This window comes from Mustela nigripes, chromosome 17, assembly GCF_022355385.1.
Source record: "Mustela nigripes isolate SB6536 chromosome 17, MUSNIG.SB6536, whole genome shotgun sequence".
Classification (NCBI taxonomy): Eukaryota; Metazoa; Chordata; class Mammalia; order Carnivora; family Mustelidae; genus Mustela; species Mustela nigripes.
The window spans coordinates 4697098-4721230 of NC_081573.1; the positions used below are offsets into that span (position 1 = coordinate 4697098).

Below are 24133 nucleotides of genomic sequence, written 5' to 3' on the forward strand. Positions count from 1 at the left end.
GCCCCCCCCCCCCCCCCCCCCCGCTGCTCCCTAGAGATGTCAGTGGCTCACCTGGTCCCGGAGCTGGTCAGCCACCCTCCGTTCCTCCTCCACCTGGAGCACCACCTCCTTTAGGCGCTTCTCGGCCCTGCGCACCAGCTTGCCGGAGAGGATGCGCTCCCTGGAGGGGGTGTGAAGGAGGCAATGAGGAGAGGTGCTCATGTGGGCTTCTGTCCCCTCAGCCTTGTCCAGGGGCTGCTGTCCTGTTTTTGCAGTGGTCTCTTCTCTCTTTCCCACCCTCTGTAGCTCCCACAGTTTACACAGGCCGGACATGGTTCCCAGGCTCCTGACTGCATGGCATCTAGTCCTTGACTTGTACCAAGGTGCTCAATGTTCCTGAGAGTGGCTCATGTCTACACCAGTTCCCGTACCCCACTGTGCACCCCAGTCCTCCTCTTAGAGAACTGCCTCACTGACCACCAATCCCCAGGTCAGATCTAAGGCATTATCTTTGCCCTTTCCTTCCTTGCCATGTGCTCACCCTGTCCTGATGTCCTGTGGACTCTGTCCTGTCCCCTCCTCTCTGTCCTTCAGCCCAAGCCCCCAGCTCAAGGCTGTGCTCTCCCGCCTGACCTGGCCTGTCCCTTCTCTAACTCCCTTCTCCACTGTCCACAAGTGTGTGTATGACACTCTAGAAGCCCAGAGCATCCCCATCAGCCACCCTGGCTGCTTCTTCCCTTTCATACACATGCTTCCCCTGGACAAGCTCATCAGCACCCCAGGTCGCCACAGTCATCTGCTAAATCTGTTTCCTGGGCTCCAGCCAAGTAGGCCCCCAGCCTCGGCCATCCACCAGACCCTACACCCCCCCCACCCCTCATATTCCTCACCAGGCTCAGCGCCTTCTCCCCAACTAGTTCCTCCTCCCCCTGTACTCCCCCTAGGTCTGCAGATCAGACACCAGAGCCATCCCCACCTCCTGCCCCCTCAAAGCCATCCCCTCCCTTCCCCCAAATTTCCCCACCCATGGCCCTGGCTCCTCTATCCTTTCCTGCAAGGACCATCACACCTGGTGTGAAGTCCACGTGAGGGGCCCCTAGTGATGGGTGGTGCTCGGCAGCCTCAGATGGGCTGAGAGGCAGACATGGGGCTAGGGAAGTGGGAGGGCTCAAGCTGTGGAAAGGGATGTGGTGGGGGAGGCTCCTTGAACTACAGATCCCCCAGCCACTCCTTGCTCCCAGGATGACTTTGAGTATGTCATTAACACCCTCTGAGCCTCAGTTTTTCCATCTGTATAATGGGGGAGGGGAAAGAGCTCAGAGTGGTATATCCATCTGCCTCTGGAAGGCCTCTCCAGAGACCCCAAACTACATCTCCTGTGAGCCCCTGGGCCCTTGGCTGGGCCCTGAGATGACAACACCTTCTCCCATGACCCTCTGGGGCTGGTTCCCATTATCTGTCCTTGAGACCTCATGTTTATCATACTCCCCAGTGAACTCAACTTGTTTCCCTACTATTCCCCCAGTCACTGGGACTTAACCACTAAAACTGTCCTTTTCTCCCTACATCCGCAAGAGCCTATCAGCCCCCAGCTCCACCCCTTCTGCCTCTCTCTCTTTTTCATCCCCTCATGTCTATCCTCACTCTCTAGCCTCAGCTTAGGCCTCATTTTCTGCCACAATCACCCAGCCTCCTCTCTAGCCTCCCAGATCCCAGTCTCTGTCCTCTAGTCTGCTCCCAACTTGATCCCCAGGAGGACTTTTTACACCCAGCACTGACCCTACCCCCACCCCCTCCAGCTCACAGATATCCATGGCTTTCCATCTTCCCAAGACAGAGTTCTTCGGCCTGGCATTCAAGGCTCTTGCCTCCCATCCCTCTCCTGAGTCACAGGCTCTTAGGACCAGTCACCCTCCTCCAAACACCCTGATGTTTCCCATATGTGTCCCCAAGGCTGCTGCTCTGCCTAGGACAGAAATGGCCTCAATTCTCACCTCTTCCTCTACCCACAGCCTTTGCAATAGGATTTTGCAGCTTCTCGCACCAAAAGACAGAATCGATTTCACCATTCCCTTAAATCTGAGCTGGTGACACGACTTGCTTTAGTGACAGGAGGATGCAGCAGATGTGACATTGTACCAGTTCCAAGTCTAGGCCCCAAGAAACCTTAAACACTTTCCCTCACCCATGGAACCTGGACTCTGCCATGTGAACAATCCTGGGCCAGTCTGCAGCAGGGACAAGTGAGCCTCACTGTCCCAGGCAAGGCATTAAGCAAATGGGAGCCCAGCCAAGATCAGCATCCATCTAGCTGACTCAGGTACAGACACATGAATGAAGCTCCCACCCTCAGATCGGCAGAACCTATCAGCCAGCCAAAGACTCATGAGCAGTAAGAAGTGGGTGTTGTTTTAAGCCACTAAAATTTAGGCTTGTTTGTTATGCAGCTAGAGCTAACTGCTACATTACTGTTTGAGGATTTATTTACTTTAGAGAGACTGTGTGGGAACAGGGAGAAGCAGAGGGAGAGTGTGGAGTCCAACATGCATCTAGATCCCATGACTCTGAGACCATGACCTGAGCCAAAGCCAAAGGTCAGATGTTCAATCGACTGAGCCATCCAAGCACCCCTACATTATTGTTTAAATCTTATTCTTGGTGGGAGTACAGTTACTTATAGCCCCAAGTATCTTAAATAATAGAGGAAATCAGCAATCATTAATATTATGACATCTTTAGGATGTTTCTAAACCAGGGGCTTGTAACACAGCTCCCCTTCATCTCCCTGATCAGAATGTGGGGACCACCCTCCAGCTGTGCACCCCCCCACCTACCTGCTCTCCTGCTCCAGCTGCTCCTCAGCCTGGGCCAGCTTAGACTCAAGGGCCGCAATGATCATCTTCTGGCGGGCCCGGGCCCCAGCATCCTCCTCACCTAGGCGCCCCCGGAGCTCCTGCATCTGCCGCTCCAGCTGCTGTCGCCCACTCTCTGCCTTGGCCGAGAAACTGCGCTCAGCTGACAGCTCTGTAGTCAGTGATTCCACCTGTAGCAGTGGGAAAAGCAGAACCATCATGGGAGAGTCTCAGAGGGAAGACAGTAGGTAAATTCAGGCACCTCCCACAATTAAGTGAGTTGACAAAAGTTAAGTGTGTAGCACAGAGCCTGGGACATAATAGACACTCAATAAACAGCATATAATTTCCCTGATTGTCTTAGCAGCCAACAACAGTGCCAGCCCCATGTTTTCACCTTTCCGATAGCTTTCTGCTACATTTTAATAAGTCCACAGGACTATCACAAACTTGTTTAAATGCTATAAATTCTACCTCTGACTGTCAGTGAGTCCATTCAAAGGGTTATCACACCTCTGTTTGCACTGGGATCATGTGGGGAGCTTAAGAAAAAGATGCAGATTGCAGGGTTCCTCCCCCGAGAAGTTCTGCTTCTGGCTGATCCAGGGTTGGAAGGCAGAGGAGTGTCCATGGATCCACATTTTCAACAAGCATCTCAGATGGTTCTGATATGGGTGACAGGCAGGGTCATTTTAAGAAATGCCAGCTCGGGGTGCCTGGGTAGCTCAGTTGGTTAAGTGTTGGCTTTCAGCTTAGGATCAGCCCCCATGGGAATTCCTGCTCAGCAGGAAGCCTGCTTTTCTTTCTCTCTCCCTCAGCCCCTCCCCACTGTTCATTTTCTCTCTAATAAATAAATAAAATCTTAAAAAAAAATGCCAGCTCCAACAGCAGCTACTACATTGAGAATGTGTAAACACACCCCTAATAATAGTTCCTGTTGATTTATTCAGTTCGTATTCTGACTGAGGTCCTCGCCAGGGCTAAGGAAGTGAGTCAGGTTCAGGCTGATTCATACTTTATTTCACTGGGCTCTCACAGGAACACATCGACACAGTGATTAGCATATGATTTTTTTTTTTTTACTTTTCACTGGAAAATGAAACTGTAATACAGAAAGTCAGAAACTGATCAAGTCCATGACATCAGACGTTGAATGGCAAACACCCAGGTGAAGAAATAGAACGGTGCCGTTTCACAAGGCCCAGCACCTGACCACCCTAATACCAACCCCAACCATTCCCCACCAAATAGCACACTGTCCTGATTGTCACGGCCATCACTTCTTTGCTCCTCTTTCAAGTTTTGTCCCTCCAAGATGAAGGCATAGATCCTATAGTTGAATCTTGCCCATTTAAAACTTTGGTCTATGCTTCTTTTAAAAAAACAATATGAATATACTTTCTTTATTTTTTAAGCAGGCTCCATGCCCAGCGTGGAGCTTGAACTCACAACCCTGAGATCAAGACCTGAGCTGAGATCAAGAGTCGGACACTTACCCAGCTGAGTCACCCAGTGCCCCTAAGTTGCTGTTGTTTTGAAGCTACCTGGTTTGGGGGACTTTTTTATGGGTGCCCTAAGAAATGAATATAGTGACTAATGAGTAGTGGAAGAAAATCACTGAATTCATGGATTTAAACAGACTAGATTGATTTAAAGCAGTTGTGATTATTATCCTTGTAGAAGCTCTAACTGCTGCATTTGGGGCCAACAGGAGCTTCTCCTGGTTGATGTCTAGCTGCTTTTTGATGTAAGTATGCCAGCTCCCGGGGTGCCTGGATTGCTCAGTTGGTTAAGTGTCTGCTTTTGGCTCAGGTCATGATCTCAGAGTCCTGGGACTGAGTCCTGCATCAGGCTCTTTGCTCAGCGAGGAGTCTGCTTCTCCTTCTGCCTCTGCTGCTCCCCCCTGCTTGTCCTCTCCCCCGACCACCCTTCAAATAAGTAAATAAAGAGGCTGCTCCCCCTGCTTGTCCCCACTCCAACCTTTCAAATAAATAAATAAAATGTTTTAAGAAAATGTATGCTAGCTCCCTCGATACTGGTATGTTGTAGACTGAACGCTTGTGTCCCTGCAAAATTCCTACATTGAAGTCCTAACCCACAATGTGCTGATCTTGTGAAATGTGGTGAGATCTCGTTATGGGGCCTCTGGGTGGCAGTTAGGGTTCGATGAGGCCACTACGGTGGGACCCCCATGATGGCATCTGTGCCCTTATAAGGAGCCTCAAGAGAGAGCTCTCACCACATATGGTGGCTGCCTCCAAGCCAACAGATGAGACCTCAGAATAAAATCTACCTCATTGGCACCTTATCTTAGACTCCCATCCTCCAGAACTGTGAGAGATAACTGTCTGTTGTGTGAGCCCCCCGCCAATGCTGTGGTATTTTGTCACGGCAGCCTAAGCAGACAGGTGAGGTATGACCAGCACGCCCCAGTCTCCTCTTGTTTGTTTCCTGTTTCAGATCTGGAATCAGCCAGGCCTTGGCATTTCTGGATGGTAATCAGCGGGCCTTGGCATTTCTGAATGGCAAACTTGGGTACCGGCGATGCTCACAGCTACTGGACTGGTTACTGTTTTCAGGCCTTTTGAGTAGATAAAGATAGGATGGCTCTCTACAAAATGCCTCACAAGTTCACATGAACATGCCCAAGTCCAATTCAGAATCACAGAGTTTTGTTTGATTTTAATTAAGCCTCTCCTCATGACCCACCTACATTTAAGTGCTTACTCGCTTATGGACACAGGCAGCAAGAGGACGTGAAGATGCCATCTTTACTCATTGACTTTGTCCCACATTGCACACATGATGGTCTCAGAAACACGACGTGAATACTGTCCTTACCAATATAATTACTCAATCTAGTAATACAGGGTTTTTTTTTTTTTACATATTTGTCCATTCTCTTAATTTAAAAATAATTGCACTACACACAACTGAGCAGACAGCTGTTACCTTCCTTATTCCTTTTCAGCCCTCACTGAGTCTTAGAACAATGAGCAAACTGGTCGCTCATTACGCCCTCATGCTGCTGTCTAATGATTCCTATCACCTGGACCTGGCTCTCAGAGGTGGCATGCATCAGAACCCACTGGGCTTCTTAAAACAGATTGCTGCCCCACCTCTGGCATTCCTCACTCACTCGGGCTTGGCCGAGGCCCAAGAACTTCCATTTCCAGCAAGTTCTCAGGTGACTCTGATGCTGCCAGCCTTGGGGCCACTTTGGGAACCACCAGTCTCATAGATTCCTCAAGAATCACTTGTGGGGACATGGCTGCTGAGCTTCTGCATGCTAACACCTCTTCTGTGTCCTTTATACTTGGAAGGAAGTCTTGCTGGGTGCAAAAATCCATGGCTCACATCTTATGCTGAGAATCTTAACTATATCTTCCATTTTCTTGCAGCACGAAATCTTACTCTCAAAAATCTGATGACAATCGAATTTTCTTTTCCTCATAGATCACAGGCATTTTTCCCTAGATGGCTAAGGATACCTCCCTGCCCCCTGCCCTTATTTGTGCAATAGTTTTGCCAGCATCTGTCTTGGTATCAGTTTTTTTTAAAAAATATATTTTATTTATTTATTTGAGAGAGAGAGAGAAGAAGCAGGGGCAGAGGGAGAGGGAGAATAAGACTCCCTGTTGAGCGGGGAGCCTGATGTGGGGTCTGATCTTAGGACTCTGGGACGATGATCTGAGCCAAATGCAGATGCTTAACCAACTGAGCCACCCAGACACCCCTCGGTATCAGTTTTGATAGGTCAGTATCCTTGGATACACAGTGTGCTCTTCCAGTATGTAGCTTCCAACTGTAGTATTTCAGGAAAGTTCTTGTGTCATGCTCTCAGGTTATTTGCTCTTTCCTCTTCCTGGGGTCATCTTCTTTGGGAACTCCCATTACCATATGTTGGATCTTCTTTGCCTGTCTTCAATATTTGCTATTTTCTTGTAACTCCCTTTTTGTGTCTTTTTAAGTTTCATTTTGATTTTTTTTTAAAGATTTGTTTATTTACTTCAGAGAGAGAAGTGGGGAGGGGCAGAAAGAGAGGGAGAGAGAGTCCCAAGGAGACTCCATGATGAGTGCAGAGCCTAACGTGGGGCTTGATCCCAGTACCTTGAGATCATGACCTGAGCTGAAGTCAGATGCTTAACCAACCGAGCCACCCAGGTGCTCTGCTCCCATTTTGATTTTTTTTTTAAGACTTATTTACTGTACTTTATTTTAATTTTTTAAAAGATTTTATTTATTTATTTGATATAGAGAGACACAGTGAGAGAGGGAACACATGCAGGGGGAGTGGGAGAGGGAGAAGGAGGTTTCCTGCCAAGCAGGGAGCCCGATGTGGGACTCAATCCCAGGACCCCCGGGATCATGACCTGAGCTGAAGGCAGGCACTTAATGACTGAGCCAGCCAGGTGCCCTGAAGGACTTATTTACTGTACTTTAGAGAGAGAGAGAGCACACATATGTGCACACATGTGAGCAGGGGGTAGGGGCACAGGGAGAGAAGCAAACTCCCTGCCGAGTAGGGATCCAACTAAAGGGTTCAATCCCAGGAACCCGAGATCATGACCTGAGCTGAAACCAAGAGTCAGACACTTAACTGACTGAGCCACCCAGGCACACCACACCACCCCACCCCCCATCCCATTTTGATTTTTTAAAGAGGTCCTCTTTTCCACTAACAGCCAAAGATGCAGGTTGGGTTAAGTGCCCTTCACTAGAGCATGTATTGGATTATTTACCTAATTTCTAATGAGCACCCAGCACTGTTTTAGATCCAAAGATAGAAGAGTGATCACAATTAAGACAGAAGCCCTACTCTTAACACGCTTACTTTTTTTTTTTTTTTTTAAAGCCTCCACACCCAGCATGGAGCCAACGTGGGGCTTGAACTCACCACCCCGAGATCAAGACTGAGTCAAGATCAAGAGTCAGACACTTAACCAACTGAGCCACTCAGGCACCCCTCAAGGTGCTTACATTCTGGTGGGGAGATGGAGAGCAGACAAACAGGTAAATACGTAATATAGTGCCAGGTAGCACTAAGTGATATGAAGGAGATTAAAGGAGAGAGAATGAAGGAGAACTGTGGAAGAGAAGCTGGCTGTTTCACACAGGGTGGTCAGGGAAGGCTATTCTGAAGGAATGAGACATGGGATGGTCTGGGATAAGAGCTCTCTCCCAGAAGGTGGGAAAAGCAAGTACAAAGGCCCTGAGGTAGGAATAAACCTTGCAGAGTCAAGGAATAGTGAGGAGGCTGGTGTGGCTGGAGCAGAGTCAACCAGGGATAAAGAAGGGTTAGAGATAAGGTCTGAGTTAGCTGGGGAGCAGAGTGTGGGGCCTTGCATATGACTGGGCTTTCACTCTGAGTGAGCTCATCATCCTGGAGTATGACTGCCTCTCCTACTGGTCAAGGTGCTCCCCAAGCGCTGAGCTAGGGTCTTAACATTTCCCTGCATCCCCAGCAGGATCAGGGCATGGTTCCTGAGAGGCCTCAAAATGTGTCTTTAAAAATGAATGAGGGCACCTGGTTCAGTCAGTCAAGTGTTAATTCTTGATTTTGGCTCAGGTTATGAACTCATGGTTGTGGGATCAACCCCACACTGGGCATGGAGCCTGCTTGAGATTCTCTCTCTCTTCCTCTGCACCTTCCCACCGCCCCCCTCTCATACACATGGTCTCTCTCTCAAATAAAAAATAAATCAATGAAATAGTGGAGACATCTCCACTATTTCCAAAGGCCTCTCTTTGGAAATCCCATCCCTCCACTGCCTGCCTGGCAAACTCTTAACTTCCTTCAAGATCTTTTAAGATATCATCTCTATCAGGAAGTCTTCCCTGACAGCCCCCAACCTCCAGGCTGGGTCAGTAGTCTCTAGGTTCTCACAGTGTCTTGTGCTGCCTTCACTTTCATTTATATTTCTGTATGGGGATAGTCTGTCTCCTCCATCAGACTAGGATGTCCTTAAAGGCAGAGACCTGGAATGATCCATTGCCAGGTCCCCAGCACCACCCAGCACAGGACCTGAGCCTCCAGAAGTTTCAGACAGTATTTATAAATAAATATACAAATGAAAATATCCTTTTCTCTGTCTGTCTAGCTCCTACTTATGCCTTAAAACCCCAGCCAAATGTTCCTTCTCCCACATACCTTCTTATGATTCTTGGAGCAAGTTCTCTCCCTCCTTCCCCCATTCTTTCTCTATCTCTGTCCATCTGCTGGGCCCAAGATCCTTCTATTATCACACATGCCACCCCACCCATAGACACTGTACTTCCATGTCTATGTTCCCAGAGAACTTTGTAGGACAGAGAACCCACATCATTCATCTCTGTATCCAGCCCTAGAGAAGCCTCAGAAATACAACTGAATGAATACATCCATGCCTATCCCCTCCTTGAGAACTCCTATTCAACCATTAGAACCCAACCTAGACACTCCCTTCTGCTTTAGCTGTTGAATAAGAGGGCTGAAGGTTACAGGCCCAGGTCAGCGGGGTCCCAGGTGGTCCGGGGGGCACTCGGCGGTGCTCACCTGCAGGAGCAGCTTGCGGTAGCGGTCATTGAGCAGCTCTGAGTTGCTCTGCTCCTCCTCTAGCTCCTCTTCCATTTGCCCCAGGCGCCCCTCCAGCTGACGCTTCTCTTCCAGAATGGCTGCCCTAAGGAGAATGGGAACAGGGAAGCTGAGAGGATGCGAGGGCCAGGGAGGGTGTCCTGCCCCATTCTGCCATGGGCCACTCACTTGCTAAGGCTGCCATTGGCCAACTCATCTGCCATCTCGTCCCGCTCCTGCTGGATTTGCCGCCGGGCACGATCTGAGGCGGCCAGTTCCTGTGATGACAGAGGGGGTAGTGGTCAGCAGTGGTGGGGTGACGCTACTTAAGCACCAGCCTCCTTGCCCCTCATACCTCAAGTCTCTTGGCCTTTTCTTCAGTGCACATGAACACACCACCCGTGGGCAACCTTGGAATGAACTTCGATCTACAGGCAGATGTCTCCTGAATCTGTCTCTGGAGCCCCTGACTCAGGTCCATTCCCAAGCCCCTCCCCATGGCACGGCCTCACTGAGCTCAGCACCTCCTTTCCAACCGGCTTCTCCAGCCATCATCCCCCCACCCCAACCCCGCCCCGTGTCACAGGGCCTAACCCCCAAGGTCTCTCCTTACCTCCTCTGCCTCCTTACAGTCCTATGTTGACCCTTTATTTTCTCTGCCTTGTCTCCTCCCTGCACCCACATGGCCCTAGCTCAGGCCTTGTCCTTTCTCCCCAGCCTTCCTAACTCCAATCTCCCCCCACCCAGAACCATCCCCAGTAGTGCCCTCAAGCCGTCTTTGGCCGGCCCCCCTCCCATCCCTTGGGCCCCGCCTATCCTCAGCCCCCAATCCCCGCCCACCCCACTTCCAGGGCCACGCCCATCCTGACAATACCTCCTGCAGCCGTAGCACCTCCGCCTCCAGCGCTTTGAGGCGCTTCTCACTCTCCCGGTTCTGGCCAAAGATTTCCTCCCGGGAAGTGCGCGACTCTTCCACCTCTCGCCACAGCTCCTTCATCTGGGCCTGGGTGGAAAGAAGCAAGTGAACTGGCGCAGCCTGGGTGTGACTCACCGGGAGGCCCCTACCCTCACCTTAGCCCTGAGGGACCTCAGAGCAAAGCTCTGCAACCGGCCCTAGGCCCTTGCTCTGTGACCTTGGACCAAGGTCCCCTCCTGGGCTTTGGCTACCTCCCGTTTAAAAAAAGTAACACCTTAAAATTAAAATAAGGATGAAATGGGTGTAGTATTTAGCCTCTGCCATAACCTTAATACTAATGCTGGTGCACATTTACTGAACCTCTACCCTGGCCAGCCTCTGTTATATACTACACATACCGACTCCCTTAATCCTCACAGCTCCAGCTGGTGGGGACTGGTTCCCTCCCCAGTGTAGACGTGGAGCAACCGAGGCAGAGAGGCTCGGCAGCAAGCCAAGTCTGGTAAATGGCAGAGTCAGGACTTGAACCCAGGCCATCTGGCCCCAGGGTTTCCCTCCTAGTCACTTTGCCAGGCGGCCACACCAATGTGTGTGTAAAAGTGCCAGTGTAAGACTTCTCAGCGGCTCTTAAACAGAAATAAAACACAAACCTGATGTCCACCACCGTTAACAAAAACTCTATAGAGGGGAGAGTGAGGACAGTACGGGGCTTGATACTCCAGCAGGACAATTAGCATCGCTGTTATGAATATTATTATTTGCTCCATAATAATAGCTTTTCAGGGCAGGCACGTTCTCTATTCTCTCTCAGGGATGAGGTAGTGGGGAATTTTTACTTTTTGGAGAGGGATCTTTCTATCCCAACGCTGCTCTAGGGGAGATACTGCAAGGATATGCGGTTTTACATTATCTAGTGGCTAGATTACAAAAATGAAAAGAAATGGGTGAAAGTATTAAATGCTCTATTCTTATTTAGCCAATATCCAAAATATTATTATTTCTATTTATAATCACTGTAAAAATTATCGAGATATTATACTTTTTTTTTTTTTTGTACTAAGTCTTCTGAATCCAGCAGGTAATTTGGACTTCAGTCCCACCACATCATAGATGCCCAACAGCCTCATGGGGCTGGCACCCACTGTACTGGACAGCCCAGTTCTATACTTTTTTTTTTTTTTTAAATAAGACTTTACAGGGACGCCTGGGTGGCTCAGTTGGTTAAGCAGCTGCCTTCGGCTCAGGTCATGATCCCAGCGTCCTGGGATAGAGTCCCACATCGGGCTCCTTGCTCAGCAGGGATCCTGCTTCTCCCTCTGCCTCTGCCTGCCTCTCTGTCTGCCTGTGCTCGCTCTCTCCTCTCTCTCTCTCTGATAAATAAATAAAATCTTAAAAAAAAAATTAGACTTTACACAGACACATCATTATCATTTAAAAAAAATTTTTTTTCAAGTAATTTCTACTCCCAACCTGGGGCTCGAACTTACGACCCTGAGATCAAGGGTCCCATGCTCCACCAACTGCGCCAGGCACTCCCACTGTCCCACCAATTTTTTTTAAACCACCAGATATAACTTTCGTATTAGGGGAGGAACCGTAAGGCATTTCCGTTTCAAAAGGTTAAACAGAATAAAGAAATTGGACTTCATGGCTAAGAATTTTAAATAAAGTCAATAAAAAAATATAAAAAGAAGCAAGTGAGCCTTTGACACGTGAATGTTTATAAAGCAGTGGCTGCCCCCGTCCCCCAACACCCCCTCTTCCCCAGCCGGGGTTAAGCCCCACCCCTACCTGCATCTTGCGGAGCTGCTTCCCCGCCTCCTCCTTGCCCTGCTGGGCGGCCGCATTCTGGGCTCTCAAGTCCTCCAGCTCCGCCTCTAGCTTCTTGCGGGCGGCCACAGCCAGGGCGCGCTGCTTGCGTTCCTCGTCCCGCTCCACCTCTGCATCCCTCAGCTGCGGAGAGGTCGGGAGGGGCAGGCTTAGGGGATCGGAGGCCCAGGCTCCCTCTACAAGCTAGGGACCTAGACGTCCACCGGCCAGCTACTGTCCAGGCCACCAGCGCCACTCTGCCTGCCCTCTTGCTTCTCTGCGCTCCAAAGGGATCCCAGCTCTTCGTCCCCAGAGCCCCCAGCTCCAGGGTTTTCCCTTTCCCCCTTTACTTCAGCCTCTGCTCTGCTCCCATGTGTGTCCCCGCCAGGCCCTGCCCACACAGCTCCGCAGGGTCCTTCTACACTTACAGCTGCCCTGCCCTTCCCATGCTCAGCACCCAGCTCCAGCCCACTGCAGAGCACTGGAAGTCCCTCCACTGGCCGAGCCATGAATGGACGTTGCGGAGCCCAGGGAGAGGGGGACGAGTACATGAACAGGGGAGGAAAGCTGTGGTTGAAGGGGTGCAGAGGAGCTGGTCCTTGAGCGATGAAGGAGCACTCGGGCAGGCTGGGGACTGGGGGGAGGAAGTTGCTGGAAAGGGGGCAGCTGGGCGGGTGGAGAAGCAGAGGTACTGCTGTGTAGGCTGTGCGTGGGTGCTGATGCCCATGGAGATGCTGGGTGAATGGTCTGGTGATGATGTCTGATTGGGTATGTCAGTCGGCCAATGAGATATGTGTGTGACTTCACGGTTCCGGTGGGTGAGTGGGCTGGGCAGCAGGAGGGCCTTGGGAAGCAACTTGGAGCAGCAGGGAGGTGAGTGAGGCTTTCTCTGCTCCTCTGTTAACCTGCAGGCACCAGAGCCCTCCCAGCTGGATGGGTGTCCATACCTGCTTGGCCAGCTGCCTCCGCCTCTCCTCGCCAGCCTCATCCCGGCTCTGCAGGTCGCGCTCCTGCTGGGCCTTGAGAGCCTGCAGGGTCACTTCCAGCCGCAGCTTGGCGTCCTCGGCAGCTGTCAGCTCGTCTTCCAGCTCTGTCACCTGGGCTCGCAGGTCGCTGGCTATCTGTTCTGCTGCCCGGCGGGATCGCTCCTGCTCATGCGCCTGGTGGGGACAGGAGGGTGAGCTCTGGGCACCGGGGGCATGGGGAGAGGGAGGCCAGGATCCTAGCTTTATCCTAGGACAGAGTGAGGGAAGCTTTGATGGTCAAGGTGATGTGCACATTCTGGTTCGCTCCTTCATTCACCATTTCCCAGGCAGCAAGTAACCACATGTCTCATTCTGAATCCTCCAAAAACATTTCATTAGTAGCCTCTGCACGCAAGTTCTGTGATCCCAAGCCCTTGAGAGTCCAGTTCAAGTGTGACCTAGCTCGGCTGACTCTCGCTCACGGTAGAGACCTTCCTCACAGGCTTTGAGATTTTTGCATCATGAGCTCACTTCACTAAGGGGCTTCTTTGGGGACATCCTGTGTGGACATGGGTTGAAGGCGTGTCACGTCAGCCTTGAGTGCTGATTTGGGCGGGACCCCCCAGGATCACACCATCGCACTATCTCCTGTGATTTCTTTTCTCAGACCTCCTGGGAAGTTGTAAATTAAAATTCCAAACACCCTGTGAAGGCAGACCTGGGATTATGAATTCTGAGAACCAACCCACCCCCCATCCCCAACATGCCTCTCCTTTAACTGTCACCTTCCCAGAGAAGTGTCCCTTGACCTGACAGGGCTTCTTTGTTACCCACGCTCCTGGTCCTGAGCCCTTCCCTGACTCAGCCTTAGTCACAGTGATCATTTAACGTGAGTTTATGTGCCTTTGTGCATGTGCAGAAACTCATGTCTGGGGCACAGTTCTCAGGCTGTTATGTTGTGGTAAATTCTCTTCATGTTCTCTGTGTATCTGTACATCAGCATGCATGCTGATGAATGGCCTTCCTTACTTCCTGCATGTGTGAACATGTGTGTTTGGTGGAAGATTCTCCTCATGCTCTGTATAGGTCATGGGAGTACATGTTTGGTAAGGGGTTCTAGTCCCATTCTGGGCTGGGCGTGAACACATCGCTGTGATGGCTGGTTCCTTTCATGTTCTGTTCATGAGAGCACGCACATGGCTATGGGCCACACACTGTCAGCTGTGCCTGCGGCAGCCCACAGGTATACATTAGGGAGTGGGGGCCCCTGCTCACCGTCTTGCCAGCATCATCCTTGCTGCTCAGTAGTGCTTCCATCTCTGCCCGCAGGGCCCGGTTCTGCCGCTCCAGCTCCTCCCGTGCTTCTTGCTCCTCTTCCAGTGCCCTCGTCAGTGACAAGGTCCGAGCCTCGCGCTCCCGGCCCTCTGCCTCGACCCGCTCACGTTCCTCCACCGCCCGTAGGACAGCAGCCTTCTCCTCTGCTAGGAGCTTCCAGGGTGAGGGAGACGGGGTGGGGGAAACAGATTAGCTGAAGGGAGTGTACAAGTGGATGGGGAAGAGGGAGCAACCAGGGACAGAGAGAGAGGGAGACAAAGGCAGAGACACAAGAGGGAGGTAGAGGGATTAAAGTTGCAACTGTGTCCCAGAGCAGCCCAACTTCTGAGTGGATCAAACTGAGCAGCCCCTCACTCTAGAAACCCAGCAGAGGAAAGGGTGTTTCTTCCTCCTAGAGTAGTGGTATCAAAAACATGTACAGCATTTTTAAAATGTACTTCAACCCTGGCTGTGTTTTTTTTTTTTAAAGACACAGAAATTAACAATAATAAAACTTGCAAGACCTGCCAAAAGGGAGGAGAACAGGGCTCACAGTCAAGAGAAGAAACAGTCCATGGAACAAACCAACAGATAACCTCCACATTGACACTGGAATCATCACTCAAGGACTTTAAAGATGATTAATAAATTTCAGGACCAGATGGAAATGGTGGGTAAAGACCCAACGTTATTTCAGGAGGGATTTGAATCTAAAACAGAACCAATTAGAAAGGCCAGGACTGGGGCGCCTGGGTGGCTCAGTGGGTTAAAGCCTCTGCCTTTAGCTCAGGTCATGATCTCAGGGTCCTGGGATTGAGCCCCCGCATCAGGCTTTCTGCTCAGCAGGGTGCCTGCTTCCTCCTCTCTCTCTGCCTGCTGTTCTGCCTACTTGTGATCTCTGACAAATAAATAAATAAAATCTTAAAAAGAAAGAAAGAAAGAAAGAAAGGCCAGGACTGAAAAGCATGATATCTGAAATCAAAAAGTCATTGGAGGAAACTGAGAGCAGACTGGACACATCAGAAGAACCAGTAAACTTGAAAGAAGGTGTTGATAGAAATGATCTAAATAGAGGGGGGAAAAGGTAAAAAGACTGTAAAAAATTAACAGAGCGATAATAACCTGCAAGGCAGCATCAAGCAGTGAAACACACAGGTATTTGGAGACCCCCAGAAAAGCGGAAGAAAAAGGAAAGGAAGATGTGAAACTGTCTTCATTCATAGAAAACAGGGTCACCAATATAGAAAATCCAATGAAATTGGGCGCCTGGGTGGCTCAGTGGGTTAAGCCGCTGCCTTTGGCTCAGGTCATGATCTCAGGGTCCTGGGATCAAGTCCCATATCAGGCTCTCTGCTCAGCAGGGAGCCTGCTTCCCTCTCTCTCGCTCGCTCTGCTTGCCTCTCTGCCTACCTGTGATCTCTGTCAAATAAATAAATAAAATCTTAAAAAAAAAAAAAAAAAAGAAAATCCAATGAAATCTATTAAAAAAAAACTTACTAACACTCATAAGTGAATTTAGGTAATAAATTGTAGGATACAAGATCAATACATAAAAATCTACTGTATTTCTATATAGTGGTAATCAGAAACTGAAATAAAAACCAGAACTGCTTAATTTAAGTAATCTCTGTATCCAGTGCAGGACTCAAACTCATAATTCCAGGATCAAGAGTCCCACACTCTTCTGATTAAGCCAGCCAGGTGCCAAAACCAGAACCAATTAAGAAAGCACTGAAAATATGAAATGGTTGGAAATAAATCTGATGAAAGATATGAAAGATATACACTTCTAAGTACTAAAAGGGGGCAACTGGGTGGCTCGGTTGGTTAAATGTCTGCCTTCAGCTCAGGTTATCCCAGGGTTCTGGGCTCGAGCTCTGAGTGGGGTTCCCTGCTCAGAAGGGAGTCTGTTTCTCTCTCTGCCTCTGCCAGCCACTCCCCCTGCTTGTGCTTTCTCCTTCTCTCTTTCTATCAAGTAAATAAATTTAAAAAATCTAAAAGTACCAAAAGTAAAGATCTAAATAAATGGGCACATGTACCATGTCCCTAAGTGAGAAATCAGTATTATTATGATGTCAATTCTTCCCAGATTAATCTGTAGATTCAACACAAGAGGATTTCCTTTCTCTGTGTGGAAACTGACAAATAGATTCTAAAATACCTGTGGAAATGCAAAGGACCTAGAAGAAGCAGAACAACTTTGAAAAAGAAGGGAAGATTGGACAACTGTCACTCCCTGATTTTTAATGCAAGGAATGAGTCAGTAAGAGAGTCTTTCCAGCCGTGTTTGAACAATTCAGTAACCATATATAAAAAATTAATTTGGAGCCATGAGAGCACAATATAAACAAATTCACCCAAACTGGATCACAGACCTAAATATGAAACTGCAAAGTAGAAAATTTCTGGAAAAAATGTAAGAAATCTCTGTGACTTTGGGTTAGGCAAAGTCTCCTTAGACACAACACTAACAAGCAGAACCCACAAAGTGACAAATTAATAAATAGGACTTCATCAAAATTCAAACCTCTTGGTCTTTGAAAGAGTCCATGAAGAGTAAAAAGTCAAGCCACAGACAGGACAAAAACAAGCGATACAGAATCGAGCCCTGCATTGGGCTCTCTGCTCAGCAGAAAGTCTGCTTCTCCCTCTCCCACTCACCCTGCTTGTATTCCCTCTTTCACTGTGTCTGTCTCTGTCGAATAAACAGAAAAATCTTTTTAAAAATGGGGTTCATCAGCAATAAAAAAAGGAATAAATAATTACTAAAAAAAAATTTTTTTTAAGTTATATCTACACCCAATGTGAGGCTTGAACTCACGACCCTGAGATCAAGAGTTGCATGCTCTACCAATAGAGTCAGCCAGGTGCCCTGAGGGATGAATTATTAATCCATGCAAAAATATGGATGAATCTCAAAATAATTCTGAGTGAAAGAAGCCAATCAAAAGAATTTATATGAGAAGAATTTATATAAAATTCTAAAAGAAACAAAAAGAGCCATAATAATCAATGGTACAGTATTAAGTGGTCAAACATACATGTACTTGGAGTCTGAAAAGAAGAGGAAAGAGAGAATGAGACAGAAAAGACATTTAAGACATAATGGCTGAAAATTCCACGTTTGCTCAAAACATGAGCCACAGCTGTGGGATAAATTCAAAAGCCCACAGCTAGATATATCATAGCCAAACTGCTAAACACTAAAGATAGAGAGAGAGAAAAAAAAGTAAACCAGCTAAGAAAACATACATTCCCTATAAAAAAAACACAGGATTTGAATGGCTGCAAACTTTTCATTTGAAACAATGGAGGCCACAGAAAATGGAATGACCTCTTCAAAGTGCTTAAATCATAAACTCTTTGCCTAGAAATCAAGAGCCAATGATAAATCCTTCAAAAATGAAGGCAAAAGTAATGACTCTCCCATCTTCTAGATGAAGAAAATAAGGCACAGAGACATTGGGTAATTCACCTAAGCCACACACAGCCAGGAGAAGCCGGGCTGGGATTTGAACCTCAGAGTTGCCTGATGGTTCTTAATGCTGAGGGGTCCTCTGATTTTTATTTCATCCTCAGATTGCCAGATGCTTAATACTATCCCCATTTCCTAGATGGGCGAACTGAGGCTGAAATGGGAAAAGCAGCTTGCCTGAGCTACACAGCGAGCCAGCAACAGGAGCACATTATGTTATTTCGTTTATTCCTGGTTAGCATGCCCTGGTGCACCTGGTGCATCTGGGGGAGTAAGAGTAGGTACACGATCAGGGTGCCTGGGTGGCTCAGTCAGTTAAGCCTCTGACTCTTGCTTTTGGCTCAGGTCACGATCTCAGGGTCCGGGAATCAAGCCCTGTGTCAGGCTCTGTGCAGAGTGTGGAGCCTGCTTGAGGTTCTCTCTCTCCCTCTCCTATGTCCCTCCCCCTGCTCACATGTGAGTTTCCTCTCTCTCTCTTAAAAAAAAGTGGGCCCTTCCAAGAATTATTTTGGGACAAGAGTCATAAAGCAGGAGGATGGGGATCTTATCTGACAGAGGCTTAGAGGGAAGAAGCATCTTGCCCGAGGGTTCCCCCACGTTCATAGCTTAGCTCTGAGGCCACATGTCACCCAATCTGCAATGACTGCAGAAGCATGACAAAGCATCCCAACTCCCCACCCCCCCTGCAACCTGAGGGGCCCCACCTGGTCGAATTTGCGCTGCTTCTTCTCCAGCGTGCTCACGAGCTGCCGCTGCTGCTCCAGGTCCATGAGCGCATCATCCAACTCCTGCCCCAGCTGCCGGCGGCCTCGCTCCAGCCGCTCGACCGCCTCTGTCTTTTCTGCTAGGCGCTGGGTCAGGGCCTCAGCCTCACGGGTGGCCCGGCGCCGCGCCTCCTCCCCTGCTTCCAGTGCTCCCGCCTCTTCCTCCTGGCGCCTCCGCCACTCTGACAGCTGGGTGGGGGAAGTAGGAGACAGAGGGTGGGGGGCAGTCATGGCTGCAACCAAGGTGTGAGCTGGTAGTGCCCTACTTCCCAGAAGAGAAGACTGAGGCCAGAGGAAGGAGGTGACTCTCACTGGGTTCTCCTACCTTGGGATAGGGTTGTGGTTGCAAGTTCTGTGAACCTCAGCTTCTTCCAGAGATGAAAATTACTCCAATTGGGACCCAGAAGATGAACGGGACCTAGACCCTGGCCTAGGGGAACCCTCCTTCTAAGGGGGGAGACTGAGCATCATGGCCAGGGTGATGGAGGCTAAGGCAGGGAGACTTAGGGAAGCATGGGAGCCGTGAGGGCCCACAGGAGGAATTTAGAATCTGCTTAGAACATCCAAGAGGGACTTCCTGGAGAAGGGGGCATTTGAGATGGGTCTTGAAATATGCATAGGAGTCTGCCAGCTGAAGAAGGGTATCTTCAGGCATGCATTCAGCACTCATGCATTCAAGAGGCATTTCTCCAGGCGTCCTATATGTCAGGCTCTATGCTGGCCTGTGCTGAAGACCAAGGCCTAACTCAGAGAGGGTCCCACTTTCAAGGAGCTCCTATTCTGGTTGGGGGTGGGGGAAGACCTATGGGCAGAGAGAGTTCCAGCCCAAGGTGACTGGAATGGGGACAAAGAAAAAAGGATGCGGGAGCTCAGAGTGGGGCGGTGAGGGACCTCCCACAACAGGAGAGGCTGGAATTGAATCCTGAAGAATGAAAAGGGTTTCTTGTATGAAGCGGAAGGAGGTGAGAGATCAACACAGCTAACGACATGGAAGGGCCAACAAAGGCACAGCTGAGAGGCACAGGCTCCATCCTGGGGGCACTGGGAGACAGGGAGGGCTGTGAGAGGGGAAGAGCAGGGGCAGCTCTGTGGCAGGAAGACCGTGGGAAGGATGAGCTTGGAGGGGAGAAACCAGAGACAAGGAGGCCTGAAGGGAGGCTAACAGGAAGATCCAAGTGGCAGAGGATGAGGCCTGAGTGGGTCTAGGTCTGTGTGGATGCAAAGTAGGGGTGAGACAAGAGTTGGGGGAGGAGGGTGGGGTCTGAAATGACAGGCTGTGGGCTGAGGAACAATCAGAGATGAGAATGGGGGTCTCCCAGGGATCTGGCCTAGGACCAGGTGGACAATGGGGCCATCCCCGATCTGGGGAACCCAGGGGGAGTGGGTTGGGACTGGAGGCCCCTTGAGGTCGCCCTCCAGGACGGCTCACCTGGGCCTGGGCAGTCTGCAGCTCTCGGGCCATCCGCTCCCTGGCGACTGCCTCCTCCTCCAGCTGCTCCCGCAGCCCTACTACCTCAGCCTCCAGGGCTCGTGCCCGGGACCCACAGGCCAGCTTAGCCCTGGTCTCCTCCTGCAGCATCTCCTGCAGATGGGGAGGGGGAATGGAGGACAGGTGATGGCAGAGGGTATGGAGGCATGGTGGGGAGGGGCTGGGTGTAAGGCGGGAGGGTGGGGGGTGCTGGCCTCACCTGGGTGTCATGTAGCTGGGTCTCCGAGCTGCCCAGCTCCTTGCTCAGCCGGATGACTTTGGACTCAGCCTCACTCAGGGCTGCAGACATGTTCTCCAGTTCAGCCTGCGGGGAAGGGGCACCTTCCAATGGCGGCTTCCACCCGGCTGACCCCACCCGCTCCTCTCCCCTCAAATCCCTGCCTCACTGGACTGGTATCGATGATGTCAAGTGGGGAAACCAGCCCCGTGTTTCCTCAAACAGTTAAATGCAGAGTTTCCATTTGGCCCTCGCTCTCTAGGGGAAGGAAACCCACCAGCTTCACACACCAATAGCACTATTCCCAGTTGACATAAAGGGAAGCTGAGGCACAGAAAGGTTAGGAAATTTGCCCAAGATGACACAGCTACCAGAGGTGGGACTGAGCCAGGCAGGATGGCTCTACGGCTGTATTGTCCAATATGGTGGCTACCAGCCGTACGTGACTACTTAAATTTAAAATTAAATAAAAGGAAAAATGCACCTCCTCAGCTTTGCTCCCTACGTTCTGAGTATTTGGGGGCCAAGTAGATCGCACGAATACAGAACATGTCTACAATGAAGAACTCTTCTAGTGCTGGAACTCCTGCTATCAGCCCTCAAACTCTACTTCCGTTGTCACTCTTCTGTGTGTGATATATAAAATGTTTAGTACAGTGACCGCTGGCTAGCATGATTCCATCTGGGGCAGACCCTGGCTGTCCCCCCAGAGCCACTCTTCCATGATCCCACTGTGATAGTCTATTCACTAGGCTTGTGCCTGTTAGCTAGAAACTACATTTCCCAGGCTCCTTTGTAGCTAGCTGTGATCATGTGGTTAGGTGGCAGCCAATGGGATATAAGCAAAGGGATGTATGCAAATTTTGCCACTCCCTCTCTTTCCCCTTTCTAAGCAGCAGCATGGATGTGCCCATAATCCAGATTTGACTTGAAGGTGAGGGCAATGCTCTCAGGGACGGTGGCATGACAAGGCCAAGGAACCTGGATCTTAAGTGAACCTGTGGCGCATAGTATCCTGCTGGCCTTCACTGCTCACCCTGAGTCTCTTCCTCCAGAGGGAAAGACACGTCTTTTACTTAAGCTGATGGATTCTGGGATGCCTTTGCTATATGTCAGTTTAGCTTTGACCCTAACTAATACAGCATTTTAATCTGGAAACTAACTGTCATGGTGTTTTCCCCTGGAGGAACTGGACAATTAAAAATCATTCTTCCTGGGGCCCCTAGCTGGCTTAGTCAGTTGAGCATTTGACTCTTGATCTCGGGGTTGTGAGTTCTAGCCCTGTATTGGGTGTAGAGATTACTTAAAAACAAATTATTTTTTAAAAAGTCGGTTTTTTCCTTCATTTTTGCTGCTTCTTTGTATTGTCAGTAAGTAAGTATCGGCCATCTAAAGAAACATAATAAAATTAAAATGTAAAAGCCCACATTTCTTTTAACAGTCACAGTATGATATTATCCCCACACAGTTGCACGTGTCCACACTAGTTTATTATTATTTTTTTTAATCAGAATACAGATTATTTAAGGCTTCTTGGAGGTTGGGGGGGTCATGGTAGGGTTAAGAGCTATAGAATCAGGCATGCCTGGGTTCGAGTTTTGGCTCTGAGGGATCTCAGAGGATCAGTTTCAGGTCTCTGCGCCTCAGTTTCCTTGTATGTACAGGGGGAACAATATTAGGAGAGTCGGAAAGATTTAATGAAACACACAGGATATCTGGTATATAGTAATTGCTCACGGAATCCTAGCTACTCATGAGTGATCATGTTGGAAGAGCTGGAAGGGACAACGGGCTGCTATGGACCAAACGGAAGCCCACAGAGGGTCCCTGCCCTGGCTGCCCCACTTACCTGGACTCGTTGAAGCTTCTCTGTAGCCTCCGCTCGGGCCCGCTCCCCATCACCAGCCCGGCCCTGCACCTCCTGCAGCTGTGACTCCAGGCGGCGTCTGCGCTGCTCACCCTCATGCCGTGAGGCCTGCAGGCTGCTCAGCTCTGACCGCAACTCCGACACTTCGGTCTCCAGGGCCAACCGGGTCTTCTCCCAGGTACCTTTGCTCTGGACAAGGGAGAGACAAGTAAAGATTTATGCTTCCTCTCTCAACCGGACTGGGCACCCTCCTGCCTCAAGGCCTTGGCACTGGCTGTTCCCTCTGCCAGCCCTCCACAACCCCCCGTTCCTGTCCCAACCCACCCTCCGGGCCTGTTCCAGCTGCTCCGTCAGCTCGCTCAGCGCCTGGCCATGGCGCTGCCTCAGCTCCTGAACTGCCACTTCATGAATTCGCGTCTCCTCTTCCAAAGCCTTCTTCAACTCTGTCACCTCCTGTTCCCTCTTGGACCTTTTGTAAAGGGAACACAATTTCAGAATAAAGAAAGGCAGGGACTTTGGGGATGAGGACCTCACTCTACATTCCCTAAGGGATCTGGGTGGTAACCTAGGGAGGAGTGTGGCTTTAAGGGTGAACTCCTATTCACCTTTCAAAACTCTATTCAAAAGTCCCTTTCTCAAGGAAGTCTTCCTGGACCTCCTTCCATAGACATGGTTTAGGGGCTCGCTCTTATCATCCACAATGTCCTGGTTGTTCCCTTAAAGCATACTTTGTTCTGGATTGGGTCCCTTTGCGTGCCTCTGCCTCCCCCAGACCAGAAGTCCTGAGGGAAATGGCTGGGTCTGATAAATCTGTCCCCAGCCTGGCTGAGCTCTACACCCAATACTGGATAAACAGCTGGTGAAAGGCTAAACCTCCTTATGGATGGGGGGCTCGTTCCAAAGCCCCTCTCCTCTCCCTGCCCGGCGCCCAGCCGGTGCCCAGGCTCTGCCGGCTGCCTCACCGGAGCTCTTGCTGCGCATTGGTGGAATCCAGTGTGTCCTCCAGCTCGCTCCGCAGGGCCTCCAGCTCCTCGCCCAGGTCCCTGCGCTGCTTCTCTGCCTTGGCCCTGGCAGCCCGCTCAGCCTCCAGGTCCTCCTGGGCTTCAGCCAGTCCCGCTTGCGCCTCCCGCAGGGATTTGAGCAGCAGGGCCCGGGCGCCGCCCTCCTCCTCCACCCTGGGGGTGGACAAGGACCATGGAGTTGGTACAGGGGCAGGCGAAGGGGAGGGATGATTTCTGGGGGCGGGAAGGCTAAGTATGGATTTGGGGGTGGCCCAAACCGGGCTGAAATCTCAGCTCTGCCCTTGGGCTCATGCCTCACTACCCCGAGCCTCAATTTCCTCAGCTGTAAAATGGGGATGACACCAAGAGTAATCACAGGGACACGTACTGAGCCCCTGCCACAGGGGACCCTTTACTTAATTATCTTATTTAATGATTACACTGAGAAAACTGATGTACAGAGTGGGAAAGTCCTGGCCCAGGTGACACGGTCAGCAAGTGGAAGAGCTGACCCCAGCATCTGATCAGGTTCATAACCCCAAGGAGACACAGCCTCTTGCAAAGAGAAGCTGAATTGAGGGGCAGCACTGACTGGGGATTTAAATTGTTCATGGAGTCATGAAGACTGGGGTTTGGATCCCCTGCTCTCCAGACTGATCAGGGAAGCCACCCTGGGGCTTGATACCAGAACATTGGGATGACGACCTGTGCCAAAGGCAGATGCTTAACAGACTGAACCCCAAGGCGTCCTTTAAAAGCAGTTGCAGATTTCATCCCCATAATAGCCTTAGGAATAGCTTCAAAATCTCCCCATTTTACAAATGAAGAAATTGGCTAGGGAGGCCAATGGCACATGGGTGAGGTCATGTGTCCAGAAAGGGGCAGGCCCATGGCTTGAACCCAGAATTCAGACTAGGGTGCGGGTTCTTAAC

The 24133-nt window shown here is 50.1% G+C and overlaps 1 protein-coding gene across 7 annotated transcripts in view; it reads right to left on the reverse strand.

The window, feature by feature from the left end:
- MYH14 (myosin heavy chain 14) overlaps positions 1-24133 on the reverse strand; it is an 82028-nt gene that overhangs the window by 2753 nt on the left and 55142 nt on the right. For all 7 annotated transcript variants that reach the window (XM_059382077.1, XM_059382075.1, XM_059382076.1 and 4 more), the window contains 14 exons: positions 23163-23375; positions 22525-22669; positions 22183-22389; positions 20316-20420; positions 20057-20209; positions 18568-18816; positions 14350-14562; positions 13057-13269; positions 12092-12253; positions 10259-10387; positions 9574-9662; positions 9367-9490; positions 2814-3022; positions 52-160 (listed from right to left, as the gene is read on the reverse strand). In XM_059382077.1, coding sequence (XP_059238060.1) covers positions 52-160; positions 2814-3022; positions 9367-9490; positions 9574-9662; positions 10259-10387; positions 12092-12253; positions 13057-13269; positions 14350-14562; positions 18568-18816; positions 20057-20209; positions 20316-20420; positions 22183-22389; positions 22525-22669; positions 23163-23375 — 2320 coding nt within the window. The remainder of the gene's footprint in view (positions 1-51; positions 161-2813; positions 3023-9366; positions 9491-9573; positions 9663-10258; positions 10388-12091; positions 12254-13056; positions 13270-14349; positions 14563-18567; positions 18817-20056; positions 20210-20315; positions 20421-22182; positions 22390-22524; positions 22670-23162; positions 23376-24133) is intronic.